General features: G+C 41.4%; 1 protein-coding gene across 1 annotated transcript in view; it reads left to right on the top strand.

The window, feature by feature from the left end:
• The window catches only part of DTWD2 (DTW domain containing 2), a 133,810-nt gene that overhangs the window by 115,531 nt on the left and 2,614 nt on the right, over nt 1-15,665 (top strand). Inside the window, exon 5 of the mRNA XM_015424995.1 lies at nt 12,407-12,535. Within this exon, the coding sequence (XP_015280481.1) occupies nt 12,407-12,535 (129 nt within the window). The remainder of the gene's footprint in view (nt 1-12,406; nt 12,536-15,665) is intronic.

Consider the following 15,665-nt stretch of genomic DNA (forward strand, 5'->3'; position numbering starts at 1 on the left):
GCGCCTGGCACATGGGCAGAGAAAGGCAGGGGGCGGGGGGAGACTCCGGAGGACTTTCTCTGCTCGCGCGCGCCTGGCGCACGGGCAGAGAAAGGCAGAGGGTGGGGAGGAAGACTCCGGAGGACTTTCCCTGCTCGTGCCTGGCGCAGAGGAGCAAGCGAGGAGGCGGAGGCAGGGGCTGCCGCCGGCGCCCTGCCCACACCGCCACGTGTATTCGCTACATAAGGCGCACATACTTTTCGCCCCACTTTTTTCAGGGGAGAAAGTGCGTCTTATGGTCCGGAAAATACGGTATATTCTGGTTGTATATACCCTATAGAATGTTTTGTTCAATATATTTGTTGAAAAGATTGTAATATGACTTATTTAAGTCACTGTTAGTTGTTTATATTATAATAAATTAAAAAATATGGACTTCAATACAAATGCCCCTTTTTATGAATGGAAGAGTGCCAATGATTGACCAAGAGAGATTTTTCCTGCTATATAGGCATCAGTCCTAGGAAATGCTGGGGGGGGGGGGCTGCTGTGAGCGGGATGAAATGAGAAGTATGTATTCACAGTGTAAAGCTTCACTCATAGCCCTTTGGTATCAGCCTATCAAGTTTTTATTCTAGGTCCTTCTGGTCAGTTCTTGGAGCAAAGACTTGTCAGTATTCTACAGAATTTCTAGAAGAAATGTCCTTATCCCATTCCACCATTTATACTATTACGACACAGTGCTTTTATAGAGGAAATGTCTTGGGGATTCTTCAGAGTATTTTAGTCTTATTGGCCAGTTCACATATTGATTATAAGCAACACTTGTGTGGTGATACTGGCTTTTTTTCAGCAAGCATGTATCTTATCTCAGAGGAAATAAAGCAGTAGAAGATACGTAGCAGCCTTGTCATGGCCTACACAGGAATAGGTGTATTCTCTAATCTGTATTTAGTTTTTACTATTCTTTTTCCCTATCTTTATGTCTTTCTGCCTTTTTAAATGTACCTTGTGACCTTCTTTGGAAGAATGACTTCTGCCATCTCTTCAGTAAAGAAGGGTGCTATATTGTAAATAATAGTAACTGTGACACTAAAATGAGAAGAACAAGCAATTCAGGAAAAGAGCAAAGGCTATTTTCATGTTTTAGAGACCAAGTTCAAATAATATTGTTGGCAAAGCATAGGTGGGTTAATGCTAGCCTTGATACCTGCTGTTTTACCAGCTGTCTGAAAAGATGGTGGTTTGTCACCCTGTTAAGCCAAAGGGGTGAACTTAAAGTACAGATGCTACATTTCTCCATTACAGTGATGATTTTCCCCATGGTAATGTGCATTAATTGCTGTATTTGTGATTTTTTTCTTTGAATAATTAATCTCTTTTAAATGGCACAAAGATGTGTATGATACAAACACTTTGCAAAAACATTGTTTTTAAAAGGAAGTTGTGGTTTGGCTACACACATGGCCAATGCTGGTAGGACCTTATCAGTTTGCTTATTGTATGTCTGTTTTCATTTATACCTTTGTTCACCAAAATTCATTGTATCAGTTTTGGCCAACTGTCCTATGTATCTCAGTTACAATAAATTCCAACATGATTTGGCAATCAGATCCTTTATCCTCAAGTGCTTCCCATCCTTCCCAGTTAAGTTTCACCCATAATTTGAGATTTCTATTTAACCTGGCATATTATAGATAAATTATGCTCTATAAGTGTTGCCTTACACAACTCATTTTTTTACACTCAACAACTGTTTAGTACTATAAACAAATAATTTAAAGAAATGGATGTCTAGCTAATTAGACTCTAAAGAGCATCTGAGCTCAGATATTGCTAGTGTCTCAGTGTTTCTGATACCTTCAGTTAATTAAAGTTAACTAGCTGTGGCAATATGCATAATTACATTTTCTTTCTTCATTTCATGACCCTGAGATCCTTATTCTGCTCAGTGCCTGCGTTTCCTTGCAGCACTTCCCTTGTCCATCAATTATTAAAAGAATAGCACTGCATAAAATATTGATCCGTTGCCTGACATTCCCTTCTTGGGGGGGGGGGGAATAAACAGAGCCAAAAAGATAATATGAGGAGCCTTCCTAATAGCTTGCCTTTCTACTTTTCTATTGCATAAAAGAAGACTTGAAACATTTTAATTCTTTTTTTCTAGTTATTAATTATTTGTTTTAAGTAAAGTACCTATTTGGTATAATTGTTTTCAATAATGTGCTTTTTAATATAAATTTCTGACATTTAGAGTAATTGGAAATACCCAGGTTGTCTCTTTCAAAATGAGATCATTTAATGGTATTTGATGCCCTACAAAGCATACTTAGTCTGAATCATTTGACAATTCTTGGAAGAGAGACAGCACAAAGGGAGCCTATTTACACATCTCGTGATGCTCTCGTGGGGTAACATTGTTTTTAGAAAAGGAGTAAGGTCCAGGATGTTGCAAATTTACCACCCAGGACAACATGCAGCTGTGAAGCACCAACTGTATAACTTTCCAGTAACAGTGTAGTTCTGAGGACGATAGCATATAGGGATATTGTCATTGTGGAACAGATTATGCATAAGTACTTAGTTTCTAGCATATTGATGAAACAGCAACAACAATAACAATACTTAGCATTTGCCTAGCTCTTTTGAATGTTCACAGTGCTTTGAATAATATTGTTGTAAGCATTACAAAAATTCTGCAAGGCGTTATTGTTGTCCCCATGTTAAAAAGTATATATATATATTTTAAAAGATACATTTTAAAAAATTCACATGTGAGTTTATTTGCCTTTTTGCAGTAGCATTTCCAGTTCACAGTAGAAAGTGTGATTAAAGCAAAGGTTTCAATAAAAAATACAAGCCTGTATATTCTGAAAGGGTTTTTTTAATGAATTGTCTTTTTGCACTGTCCAAGGAATTAAAGGAAGGCAGGAGGATTGGGAGAGAAGAACAATGTTACTGTAGTTGGAGGGGAGTAGGAGGACCACTGATGCAGAAGAGGCTGAAGTGGACCGGTTCTATGAAGACCTACAACACCTCATAGAACTAATACCAAAAAAATGATGTCATCATCATCACAGGGGACTGGAATGCTAAAGTAGGAAGTCAAAAGGTAACCGGAATAACAGACAAGTTTGGCCTTGGAAAGCAAAATGAAGCAGGGCAAAGGTTAACAGTGTTTTTTCAAGAGAACACACTGGTCATAGTGAACACCCTTTTCCAACAACCTAAGAGGCGACTCTACACATGGACATCACCAGATGGGCAACACCGGAATCAGATTGACTATATAATTTGCAGTCAAAGATGGAGAAGCTCTATCCAGTCAGTAAAAACAAGACCTGGAGCTGACTGTGGTTCAGATCATGAGCTACTCATTGCAAAATTCAGACTTAAACTGAAGAAAATCGGGAAAACCACGAGGCCATTCAGGTTTGACCTAGATCGCATCCCTGATGAATATACAGTAGAGGTGAAGAATAGATTCAAGGGTCTGGATTTGATAGATAGAGTGCCTGAAGAACTATGGACAGAGGTTCGTGACATCGTACAGGAGGCAGCAATCACCACCATACCAAAGAAAAAGAAATGCAAGAAAGCAAAATGGCTTTCTGATGAGGCTTTACAAATAGCAGAGGAAAGAAGGAAAGCGAAAGGCAAAGGCGAAAAGGAAAGATTTACCCAACTGAACGCAGATTTCCAGAGAACAGCAAGGAGAGATAAGGAAGGACTATCTCCAGTACAGATATAAAATCTAAATAGGAGAAGAATGTGGAAAACATAAGGCTTACCTTTTGAACATTACAAACCCCTGAGATTCATGTTCCAAACCTGAGTAGCATTGCTAATTTTAACTATGGTAGCCTTGATTCAGCAGCCACCCATCTCATTAGGACTACAGGATCATCCTGCCCACGTGTGTGTGTGTGTGTGTGTGTGTGTGTGTGGTGTACGCTTCAACTGTATGACTCAGAAGAATGTGTCCTTAAAACAAGTCCTTTCAAGTAATATCTTGTAGCCTCATCTGTTTATTGATAATATTACCCGTTCTGTATTGTGAAAAGAATACTTCCCATTGATCCTTATAAAGAAATATATCTAATAATGTGATTAAAATTATTTGTGTTGATGGCAGAAAACATACAGGAAACTGCTGGAGAAATAGATTAAGGTTAAACATAGGTGGAAATTTAATAAAGGGCTATCTTTAGAACTGCTCAAAGGTGGTAGGATTGGATCCTAAGTACGAACAATGGAACAAAGGGTATGTAATGGAACTTCCTCCTTCTGCAGTGCTCTGAACCCACCCACCCCCACTCCTGGATTCTGCTTCAGGGGATCAAGAGACCTCATGAACAGGATGAATGGCAAATGAGGGTTTGAATGGGGGGGGGTTGTTGTTCAGTCGCACAGTCAAGTCCGACTCTTCACGGCCCCATGGACAAGATCACGCCAGGCCCTCCTGTTTTCCACCGTCCTCCGAAGCCCGCTCAATTTCATGTTCATTGCATTCATGACACTGTCCAACCATCTCATCCTTTGCCATCCCCATCTTCTTTGACCTTCAATCTTTCCCAGCATCAGGGTCTTCTCCAGTGAGTGCTCCCGTCTCATTTGGTGGCCAAAGTATTTGAGCTTCAGTTTCATTATCTGGCCTTCCAGGGAACCGTCAGGGTTGATTTCTTTTAGGATCGACTGATTTGATCTTCTTGCAGTCCAAGGGACTCTCAAGAGTCTTCTCCAGCACCATAGTTCAAAAGAATCTCTTCTTCGGCGCTTGGCCTTCCTTATAGTCCAACTCTCGCAGGTCTACAGAAATCTCTCTCCCTGCCTCTGCCAAGAAAAGTGTCTTTCTCCTGGCGCTTAAAATTACACTTCTGGCAGAGTGGCTTCTTAAAATGTAACTTACAGAGTTGGGAAAACTTGAAAAGAACTTTTTGCCTGACTTTTCTGTAAGCAATTTAAATTTCTCATAGTATGCAGTATGATTGTATATGCATGTGCAGGCACGAGAACATGAAAAAAATCAGAAAGGTTTCGTGACATCGATTTTACTTTTTGTGGCTATCTGTTCCCAACATTTGCATGACAGCAATTCCCTGTAGAATATGAAAACATAGACCTCTTAAAATGTCACTTTATATTAAAGCCAAGATGTTTGAAATGGCTAACTTATTTATGTTCTCAATGTAAATTTCAGCAGTGGGCTGAAGCTCACTTCAGCTGTGCATTTCTTTTTCCGTCAAAAAGATAACTGGTAGAACTTTATTTAGCAGAATGCATCTATATAATATTAAAACTAGAGAAAATATCCTTTCCCATCTACCCTCAATGCATAAAATGCTAAAAGATTTCAAAGCGTGGTGAAGTTTTATCATGCGTTGTTCATTCAGCCATATTGATACTATCTGTATTATTTCAGTGTCTACTATTCCCCGGGGAAGGAGGAGGTGTCCAAAGTGTTTGCTGGATGTTCTTGGTTTGCTTGTTTTCCTGCACCTCTGTATTCCCTTTAAGAACCACTTATCTTGTTCATGTTTCCCTCGTTTTAGTATTAACTGTTTTTTAAAAAAATAGCCGATGCTGAATTCTGCTGCACTTAATTTTTGCAAAAGGAAGAAGAATGCTTTAATTGTAAGACAGGCTTATTCAAAACCAGTCCCAATCTATTTGCATTGGAAGGTACATTAGTTTGTTTGTTTTTCTCATACATGATTTGTTGGGTTATGAATAGGGGGAAGGTTGTAAGAAGTTACTAGTCTCCTTTTATCCTTAGCATTTTATCCTTAGCATATCATAGAAATGTTTATTTCTAAGATATATGTAGTTCCAAGGTTGCAAATAGTTGTTGACTGCTTCTCCCCTCCTCTTTGTTTCAGTTGCTTCTTTGTTGGCATCTGATCCCCTGCTCCTTCATCTTTATTTATTTTTATTTTATTTATTTTATTCAATTTATAACTCGCTCTCCTTGAAACTGGCTCAGAGCAGGTAACGTTATCACATAAACATTTTAAAACATTCCAGAAATATAAAATACAATTCCAGAAATATAAAATACAATTAATCAATTCAATAAATATGATAAAATCAGTACAGCAGTTATTATACAATTTGTGACCTGGGCCTCCATTGAGAGAGAGGCATCCAGAATCACCCCCAAGCTCTTGATGGACAGCCCAGCCAGTAATAGCACCCCATCAAGAGAGGGGATTTGGCAACCCATCCCAGATTCCCCAGCCTCTGTCTTTGATTGATTTAGTTAACTCTGTGTTAACCAACTAACTGCCGCCTCCAACCCCTTGGCCAGCTGGGTGTCATCAGTGTACTGGTGACACCCCAGCTCATAATTTTGTGCCAGCAGGGCAAGAGGGTGCATAAAGATGTTAAAGCTGTGAGAGCAGGCTGAATTGGTCCAACACTGGCCCTGAAGATAGCCAAGGGGCCTCCAGTTCATTTACAGTGTCAACATCAGTGGGCAGATCCTGCCAGGCGAGAGCTAGCAGATGCAATGGAGGCTGTGAAGAAATCCTTCTTCACTGCCTTCACTGCCATTTCATAGGCTTTCATAAATGTCCTATCAGGTGTTCTTGCAGCTTAGTCACCACTCCACCACCAAACTTGCTTTAGCTGTCTAAGCTCCTGTTTCATCCTCCTTAGCTTCTCGGTATTCCAAGGGGCTATTTTGGCACAGAAGGGAGTATCAGGGAGTGATTTTGTTGATAGCTTCAGAAAGCCGGCTATGCCAGTCTTCTGCCAGGTCATCCAAGGAACCACTAGGGGGAATTGGATCCCACAGAGCATTTTGGAACCCTGTTGGGTCCACAAGTCTCAACAGGTGAGCATAAATCAGCTCATCATCTTAAAACGGAGGGCTTGGGATGCTCAGATGGTCCTCCAGGGCAAAGTGGTCCAAACACGGCACCTGTTCTATATCAGTGGGACTCACTTCTAACCCCATGGCAAAGATCAAATCCAGTGTGTGAGCTGCTTGATGTGTGGGGCCTGATACAAATTGGGAGAGTCCCAGTGCTGCCATGGAAGACACCGGCCGACAGCCTGTAAAGATGCTGCAGCATCAGCATGGACATTAAAGTGACCATCACATTCACTAGGAGGCTTGGCAGCTCTCCAGATTGACCAACTGTTTTTTGATTTTTTTTCCCTTGAAAGGGTAGTCTTTTATCAGAGTATTAGTTTTCTCCCCAAGGTGGTCTTGAAATTTCATTTGTCACGAGATACTGTGCTACCTGTATTTTTCCCCACACCAACTCAGAGAATGAGTATGCATTACATTCCCTGTTAGGCAGGTCTTATTGTTTTATTTAAAACTAGCCTTCTACCCATGCTTCGCTATGGTATTTAAGTTCCGTAATCCAGTTATAATACTGATGATGTGAAATTTGAAATGTGACATTTGTTGTAGGAATTCTAACAGAGAAGATTGTATTGTAAGAAATGAAGTGAGACATACGTACTTTTTTTTTCTCTACCGAAGGACCTCTCTCTAGACCACATTGGTGGTTCTGCCCTCAGGTGCTAGGATCACCAGGCTGCTTGATGAGCTCACTCTGGAGCAGGCCACATAGAACTGGCCATTTAAGAAGTCATCTCTTAAGTCAACTCCTGCTGCCTTCCACAAAAGTGATGGCCTCTCTACTTGTGTCCCTGGATTGTTTTGCTCATATGGAGACTGTGTTGTTCTGAACACCTCAGGGTGATCTTGCTGGTACTTGGCCTGTGCAGCTCAGTGCACTGCAGGAGTACTATGTGCAAATGTCTTTGCTGCATTCCTAAGTTGCCTCCTCCTTGTAGTGTTGGTGTATCTGGCTCAACATTTGCCAGGAGCTTTCTTGGGGGCAGTAAGAGGTGAGAGGTGTGAGGGGGAGTTGGTGTGAGGAAGTGGCGATGTGGTGGACATTTCTTCAGGTACATGAAGGAGGCTCGCATCGAAATGGCTCTTTGAAATGTCCTTTACTATCTCCCCATAAACATTCATACCCTGGCCCTGCTCCTATACCTGACAGACACCAGCCTGTCTGGTGTTGGGAGGGATTGTATTTAAAGGCATCAGGGAAGCTGGGCCAGCAGCAGTGCTAAGGCAATCCTGCTGAGCAAACCTCCCCGGCAGCTGTAAGCATCCCACCTCCTCTCCTACACCTGACAGGCAGCTGCCTGTCCAGTGTAAGTGGGGGAGGGGGGAAGAGTATTAGAAGTCACTGTGGAGGTGGGGCTGCACCTGACAGACAACCGCCTGTTAGGTGTAGGATGTGGGGGCACTGTGTTGGAAGCCATCAGAGAGGCTGGGCCAGCAGCTTTGCTTCACCTCACAGGTGGTTCTTGGCCACTCCTGATTTCCTCAACTGTCATTAGCTCTCTGCAGTCCTCAGAACACTCTCTGCAGCTGACCAATCAGAGAGTGAGGGAGGTGCAGAGAGGCAGCCACCTGGCAGCCACATAGGAATCAATGGGGGGAGCACATTTCCCCCCCTTTGACCCACTTAGGGGTCGAATTTCTAAAAATCCCTTCTTAGTGAGCGTCTATGCCACAGTAGGCGTGCTCTCCCCGAATTTGGTGTTTCTAGGTCAAGCAGTTTGGCCTGGGCGTTGATTTTAGGGTGAGGGGACTTTCTTTTACATATATAGATAGAAGGACCCTAGAGTCTCATAGAGATAGATGACTGTTTATTATTTTTTTGGTGTCCGCAAGAAGGGTACAAAAGTGTCACCCCAAACCTTGTCTAGATGGATCATCAAGGAGTGCTATGAGAGGGCAAAGCTACCATGCCCTTTGAACCATGCACATTCCACTCGATGGATGGCTTCTTTGGCAGCATTCCTAGGTGGAGTGCCTTTGTTGGAGATTTGCAAAGCTGCAACTGGGTCATCAGCGAACATGTGGGCAAGGTAGTACTTCATTCATTGTTTAAGCAAGAGGATCATGCCCCACCACCTGCTGAGTAGCTTGCTGGAATCTCCATGTGGGACTGCACAGAAGATCAAGGATGAAAACAGGATTGTACTTACCTGTAACTGTTGTTCATCGAGTATCTTCTGTGCAGGCACACATACCCTCCCTCCTGCCCCACTGCATGCTCTGCTTCTGGAGTTAAATTACGGACAGAGACGACAACTGTTAGGAAATCAGCTGCAGGCAATTTAACATTAGAGAGTGATACTAGAAGGACGAGGCTGATGATTAGTTCCCTTATTCTTCAGAGAAATTCGGTGGCTATCTCATATATTGCACAGACTGACTCTTTTAATTGGAGAAGTAATACAATTGTTAGATCTCTGTGCCAATTGCTTAACTGTAATAGACCTGATATACCACTGTGCTCCTATGATAGGCTGCCTAGTATTGGAAGATATGCTAGAGTAATTTTGCATTTTAAAAACGATATGATTCCCATGAAAATGATGTCCAAGGGGAAATTGGTTTGTATTAAATATGGCATGCTCTGCTTTGGCGGCGCTAGAGGTACTGATGGTAGAAGGGGCGCTGCTGTGCAGGAACATGTGGTTTCTGGCTCTGGTGCACAGCATCCCCTGGAGGCTCTTAGCTGTAAAGACCTATCCAATGGCAGGCCTGCTCATGCACAGTCCCCATATGGGACTGCACCGAAGATACTCAATGAGCAACTGTTACAAGTAAGTGCAACCCTGTTTTCTTCTCCACTTTCCTGACTTGGGGAAGAGAAAGAATTAGAAACACAAACAAATGTAAACTGAAGCGGAGATAAAAACAAGCTGGAACAGAGTGAGGCAGATAAAACAGAGCGAGGCAGACCAAACAGGGAATGCAGTGCAGAGATGCCAGTCCCCACTGAGCCTACTGTCTAGTTCCCATAACAAAGCAAAAAAACCCCAACAACAATATAGGGAGAGATAAGAACCAAAACAGCCAGATAGAATAGGACTTAATTAGACAAACAACAACAGATAAATTAATACCCACTAAAAAGTAAATAAAATTAAATTAGAGTGCCCCCGGTGTCAGCCTCGTGACATCCACCGGAGGTCCAGAAGTCAAATCTACCCTATAAAGGCAAAATTCTCATTGCCCAATGCTCAAGATATCTTCCCCTCATGCCCATGAAATAACAGATATGGCACTGGAAGAAGGTAAGGTTTAAGGCAGTGGTTCAGACCACAGATGGATATGACTCCTTTCTGACCATCATGAACCTGGGGAGGCCGTCTAGGGAGAAGGAGGGAGAGGATTTGCTGTCCTGTTAGATGAATATTTGGTTTAAAATAATGTGATTAAAACACAGGAGCTTCCCATGAGGTAGTACAGGAGACTCATTCAGAGTAAGTAGTTTTGTATATGACACATCAGTCTCTCTTTGTCTCATCACTTTTATGTATTGGGTGAGTATATGGTCTGCTAATTCAGCACTGGGTCAAAAGACATTCAGGCTATGTCAGATGCTGAAGAAACAACCTATTGAATAATGTCTAAGCACTATCACAAAAGCAAATGTGACATTTTCCAGCAGTTGTTTATAAATGCAATGAAAGTCTTTGCAGCTGATAAAACATGCTGCCTAATGACTGAATGACATTTTTCTTTCTCAAAAAGTGTTTTAACGTGTGATAGCATAAAGCACTTATCACTTTAGCCAAAGCTAATTAATCAATTTCAAACAAATTCAAAGTCTGCAAATAACTTGATACTAAAATACTTCCGTAATGGATACAGCATTTCTGAATTCTTTTCTGAATGTATTAATTTCCATTTGTAAAGCATTTTACAATTACTTGGTAAAGTAATAACAAATTAAAGCAACCACATAGCAGTAATTTAAATTAAATATGCTTCAACATAATTCTTCTAACACTATATTTTTGGGAGAGGTTTTTGTCACAAGTGATTGAGATTTTTGTTATAAAATACAACATATAATACCATGCACACAACCCACTACATCCTCAGCCTGCCCTCTGGTCCGCTACCAGATTGGGCCAAGGAGGAAGTGCTTATGGGGAGGACTTGCTGTTTATCCAGCTGTCCATGTCTGCCATGGACATGAGATGTAGGTGAGAGAGTCTCTTCAGACATTGAGGATCCACATGTGAAAGCCTGCCCTTGCTGAGACTGAAAACAATACATTTGTTAGCCACATTGAAGACTATAAATGGTATAAATCAGGAATATACATTTTGAAGATTAACGTTACAGAATCACACAATTTGATTCTAAGCCAGTGATTCTGGTAATCGCTGTTAAGTAATTTAAGTAATCGCTGTTAAGTAATTAAGTGCCAGTGGATAATTGTAAGATAAGAGACTTCTAAATATAATTTATGTCCCAATATGAATAACTATTCCAAACATATCCTGTTTGTGAATAACATACTCACTTTAAAAGATACGTTATTTACGCTCATTAACCTAAAGCTTTGTTTTTCTTTTTGTGTTTGGAAAAGGAGAATTTTATTTCTGTATATTGTTAAAATTGTATATCGATAATTACAATTCTCATTTTTAGCAGATTATCTTATTCTGAAGCTTCTAGTTCTCATGAAAACCAAACAAATGGGAGTGAGTCAGCTCTCTTGGAGTCTCCTGTTTTTAATGTTGCAAAGTGCACAGTTGTTAGTAATTGACAATGAATGACTTCCCACTGTTACATAACATAAGAACATAAGAGATGCCAATGTTGGATCAGGCCAAAGGCCCATCCAGTCCAACACTCTGTCACACAGTGGTCAAAAATACCGGGTGCCTTCAGGAGGTCCACCAGTGGGGCCAGGACATTAGAAGCCCTCCCACTGTTGACCCCCCCAGGCACCAAGAGGACAGAGCATCTCTTGCCCCAGGGTCCCTATCTATACCTTGTGGATAATAGCCACTGATGGACCTCTGCTCCATATCTATATATCTAATACTGAAGTCACCCCCTGGTGTGCGGATACCTAAATCCGCGCACCGGGGGCAGCTGGGGGGGAGGGAGAGTTTTGTGCACACGTGGGGCAGTCCCCAGGTGTGCACAAAAATCTGAAAACTGAAAAAAAATATCAGGGGGATACTTAAATCCCCCCGAAACTGACAGAGCGTCCCCTGCGCATGCTAATAATACTGCAAAATGGTATTATTACAAGTGTGTATAGCTATATACACTGGCTTGGATCCTAAGTACTATGAGCAAATCCCAAACCTAACCTTTCCCCTTCCTGCTGCAGATACCTGTTACCACTCCACCCAGCCATGGCTGGGGATAAGGGGGGCTTTTGGAATGGTTTAGGTTGGGAGGAGGCACGTTGCATTGAGGAACTGGAACTGCATTCTGCTTGGGCAAGGACACCTTTGGACCTGGCATTACATTAAAAGTCAACTACTACATAACTGTAATAAAAAGGTTTTTCAAATACTGAGATTGTAGCAGACTTGGTTTCTGTAACCTGGAATCACTGGTGTTTTTCAGGTGCAACTGAGAACTAGCCTTTCAAGTCAGTATGTTATTCGTACACAGCCCACAAATTCATGCCTATCCACACTTGAATGTGCAGCTATTGCTCTTGCAATCATGGAAAAAAATGATTATATTAAAGAGGTAAGTAATTTTATGTCCTTTACTTTGCTAATGGTGTCTTATGGTGAAAGAAGTTCTGTTTAACTAACATTGCTATATTTATTGGCCAAGGGCTGAATATTGTATAACAGTCTGTTAATTTAATACAGTGAGTTGTAATGTGTTGAATTCAGAGATCTAACAAAATGAAGGAGCAATGTGCTAATTAGTTCCTTGCAGTGCCATACATAGTAGCTACAGAGCTGCTTTTCAGCTTTTCTTTATCATAGCCCATCTCAATCTATCCAAATGCTAGAACTTTAGAAAGCTGCACTATCAGAACTGTGTGCTTTGTTTCTTTTTGTAAGACAAAAGGGTTGCACTGAAGGTCTGTTGTGAAACCAATTACATTGGCTTTCATAATAAACTTGAATTACATCATAGTCCTTAATGTTATTTCAGAAGATCAAAATATTGCAAAGAAAAAGTCAATTATATCTCTCTTACTTCTTCAGTTACACTGTTCACATCATATTTAGCAAGATGTACTGAAAACTATCTCTTGCTGCATAGTCTATAAATATTTCATCTGTGATACAGATGGACAGTTTACCACCTGACCTATGTAGTGTTGACAACACTAAGGGCAGCCCGAAAGAAACCAGGACTGTATGTGAATTTAAAGAATGCATTTACTATTAATCTGAAAAAAAATGTGAAATAGGGAGCAATGGATTCTTTCTCTTCAGATCTTTTTTTTTTTTTTTTTTAAACACAGTTTATAGCACATTTGGCTATAATATCGAATTAGCAGTGACCCGAATGGGAAAAATCAACATTCTGTCTTAAGGCAATACAGCATTTTAATAAGAATTCAGTTGATTGCAGATACCTATTTGATACCTATTTGGGCCAGGAATGTCAATTGCCAATAAAGAAAAAATCAGAGGCACAGAGAATTTAGAAGTGTATGTATTTCAATCAGGGAATTTTTTTACTCGCCATTCTGCATTAACAAACAATCAATGATACATGGTACAGGAGAAAATGGTTAGTCTACAGGCTCTTAAGTCCTAAAGGCAATGCCAGTCCAATTTCAACCAAGTAATTAATAGTTCTACACAGAAATAATTCCTACATGAGTTACTCTGTTGAGATGACCTAAGCAACACTTAAAGCAAGCTTGAAGATTAAAATGTATTTGTAAACCTGTCTCACTGACTTAAACCATTCCTCTAGCTTCCAAATATGACCCATTAGGTTATTTCAATCTACTAATCACCTTAGAACTTTCAAGTGTCATTACAAGAATTTGGGACATGACAGCTTTTGGAGTTTATAGGTCAAAAAACAATAAGACATTAGCCTTTGCATAGCATGTTGGTCTGTAGTGGAGGACATTGCCAAGATTCTCAGATGTCTTTGGCACACTTTCCCTTTTGCAACTAATGCTTGAAATGCATCATTAACACTTCAAGAAATACATTGTGAGGAATTAAGATAACTGATAGGCTATAGAATTCTGGGGAAATTGCTTTGAAGACTGTTTTGACTTAAAGACCATCAGACTTGTGGTAAAACCACTTTTTCCTATGTGTATATACACAGCAAGGAGCTGCGGTGGCTCTAGTGGTTAAGACGCTGAACTGCAGGCTGTGGAAGGTCGGTAGTTCAGCAGTTCGAGACCCGAGTGTGCCGCATGACGGAGTGAGCTCCCGTCTCTAGTTCCAGCTCCTGCCAACCTAGCAGTTCGAAAGCAAGAAATTGCAAGTAGATAAATAGGTACCCCTTCGGTGGGAAGGTAACAGCGTTCCGTGTGCCTTGGTGCTTAGTCATGCCGGCCACATGACCACGGAAACGTCTTCGGACAGCGCTGGCTCTTCAGCTTTGAGCACCGCAACCCTAGAGTCAGACTCGACTGGCTTTCGAGCAAGGGAACCTTTACCTTTACTATATACACAGCAGGAAGCTGTCCCAGGTATAGTCTTCAAGCTACTTTCTTTCACAAGTTGGAAAAGTGAAGGATAATAATTCTGCAGCAGAACATATGAGTCAGGGAAAACTGCAGTCCCTTGTATTTACCATTTATTTGAACTAGAGGGTGGGATGCATGTTGTCCTGCTGCAATGCTCCAAGTTTGGATGAACATCTACATCAGAGGTCCCCAACACAGTACCCATGGGCATCATGGCACTCACTGATGCCTTTACTGATGCCTGCCAAGTTTTTTAGAAAATGGATGGAGCCAGTTTGGGCCATTGGCCTTTGGATATTTGATTGGCTGGCAGATTTCTTTTAATGTTGCTTTCACAGCAGCTGCTACCACAGCACAAGGATCTTTATTGGGTGAGTGAAGGTGAGCTGTGTGCCATTTTGTGGCTGTCTCCACCTCCTGCAGCAGCCATTTTGTGACTGTGCCCACCACACTGTGTCAGAATTCTAAAGGTGCCCACAGGCTCAAACAGGTTGGGGACCCCAATCTACATTTAGCCAACTGGTGTAGTGGTTAAGTGCACGGAGTCTAATCTGGGAGAACCGGGTTTGATTCCCTACTCCTCCACTTGCAGCTGCTGGATGACCTTGGGTAAGCCATAGTTCTCTCAGTTCTCTCAGAGCTCCCTCAGCCCCGCATACCTCACAGGGTGTCTGTTGTGGAGAGGGGAAGGGAAAGGCGTTTGTAAGCTGCTCTGAGACTCTGAGTGAAGGGTGGGGTATAAATCCAATCTCTTCTTCTTCGCAAAATCAGGAAGCATGCTTTTCAAGAGTTCTGCTGGTGCAGTTTTATTTATTTTCAGCCTGCCTTTTTCATTGAGGCTTAAGGCTGATTACAAGATACAGAAAATAATTCAGTCAGACAGCAAAAGGTATGCAAAACATAATGCAATAGGACTAGGATTACATTTCTAAATGCAGAGTGCAGTTCTTTGTACATAGGCTGTATGCAATCAGGAAACACAGCCTATATGTGTACATCTTTTTCCAAGAGGCTGGGAATGCATGGGGGGATGGACACACACATGTGACCTACTCCCTCTCCCTGCCATGCATTCAAAATTATGTGTGTGCATAGCTATTGTAAGGGCTGTTCAGAAACTCCAGAAATGTTGTGCATTTAAACTTTCCTGAGCACCACTACTTGTGTTACAGGCAGGGCTTTTTTTGGGCAGGAATG

The sequence above is a fragment of the Gekko japonicus genome, unplaced genomic scaffold (assembly GCF_001447785.1).
Source record: "Gekko japonicus isolate JY-2015 unplaced genomic scaffold, Gekko_japonicus_V1.1 scaffold2135, whole genome shotgun sequence".
NCBI lineage: Eukaryota > Metazoa > Chordata > Lepidosauria > Squamata > Gekkonidae > Gekko > Gekko japonicus.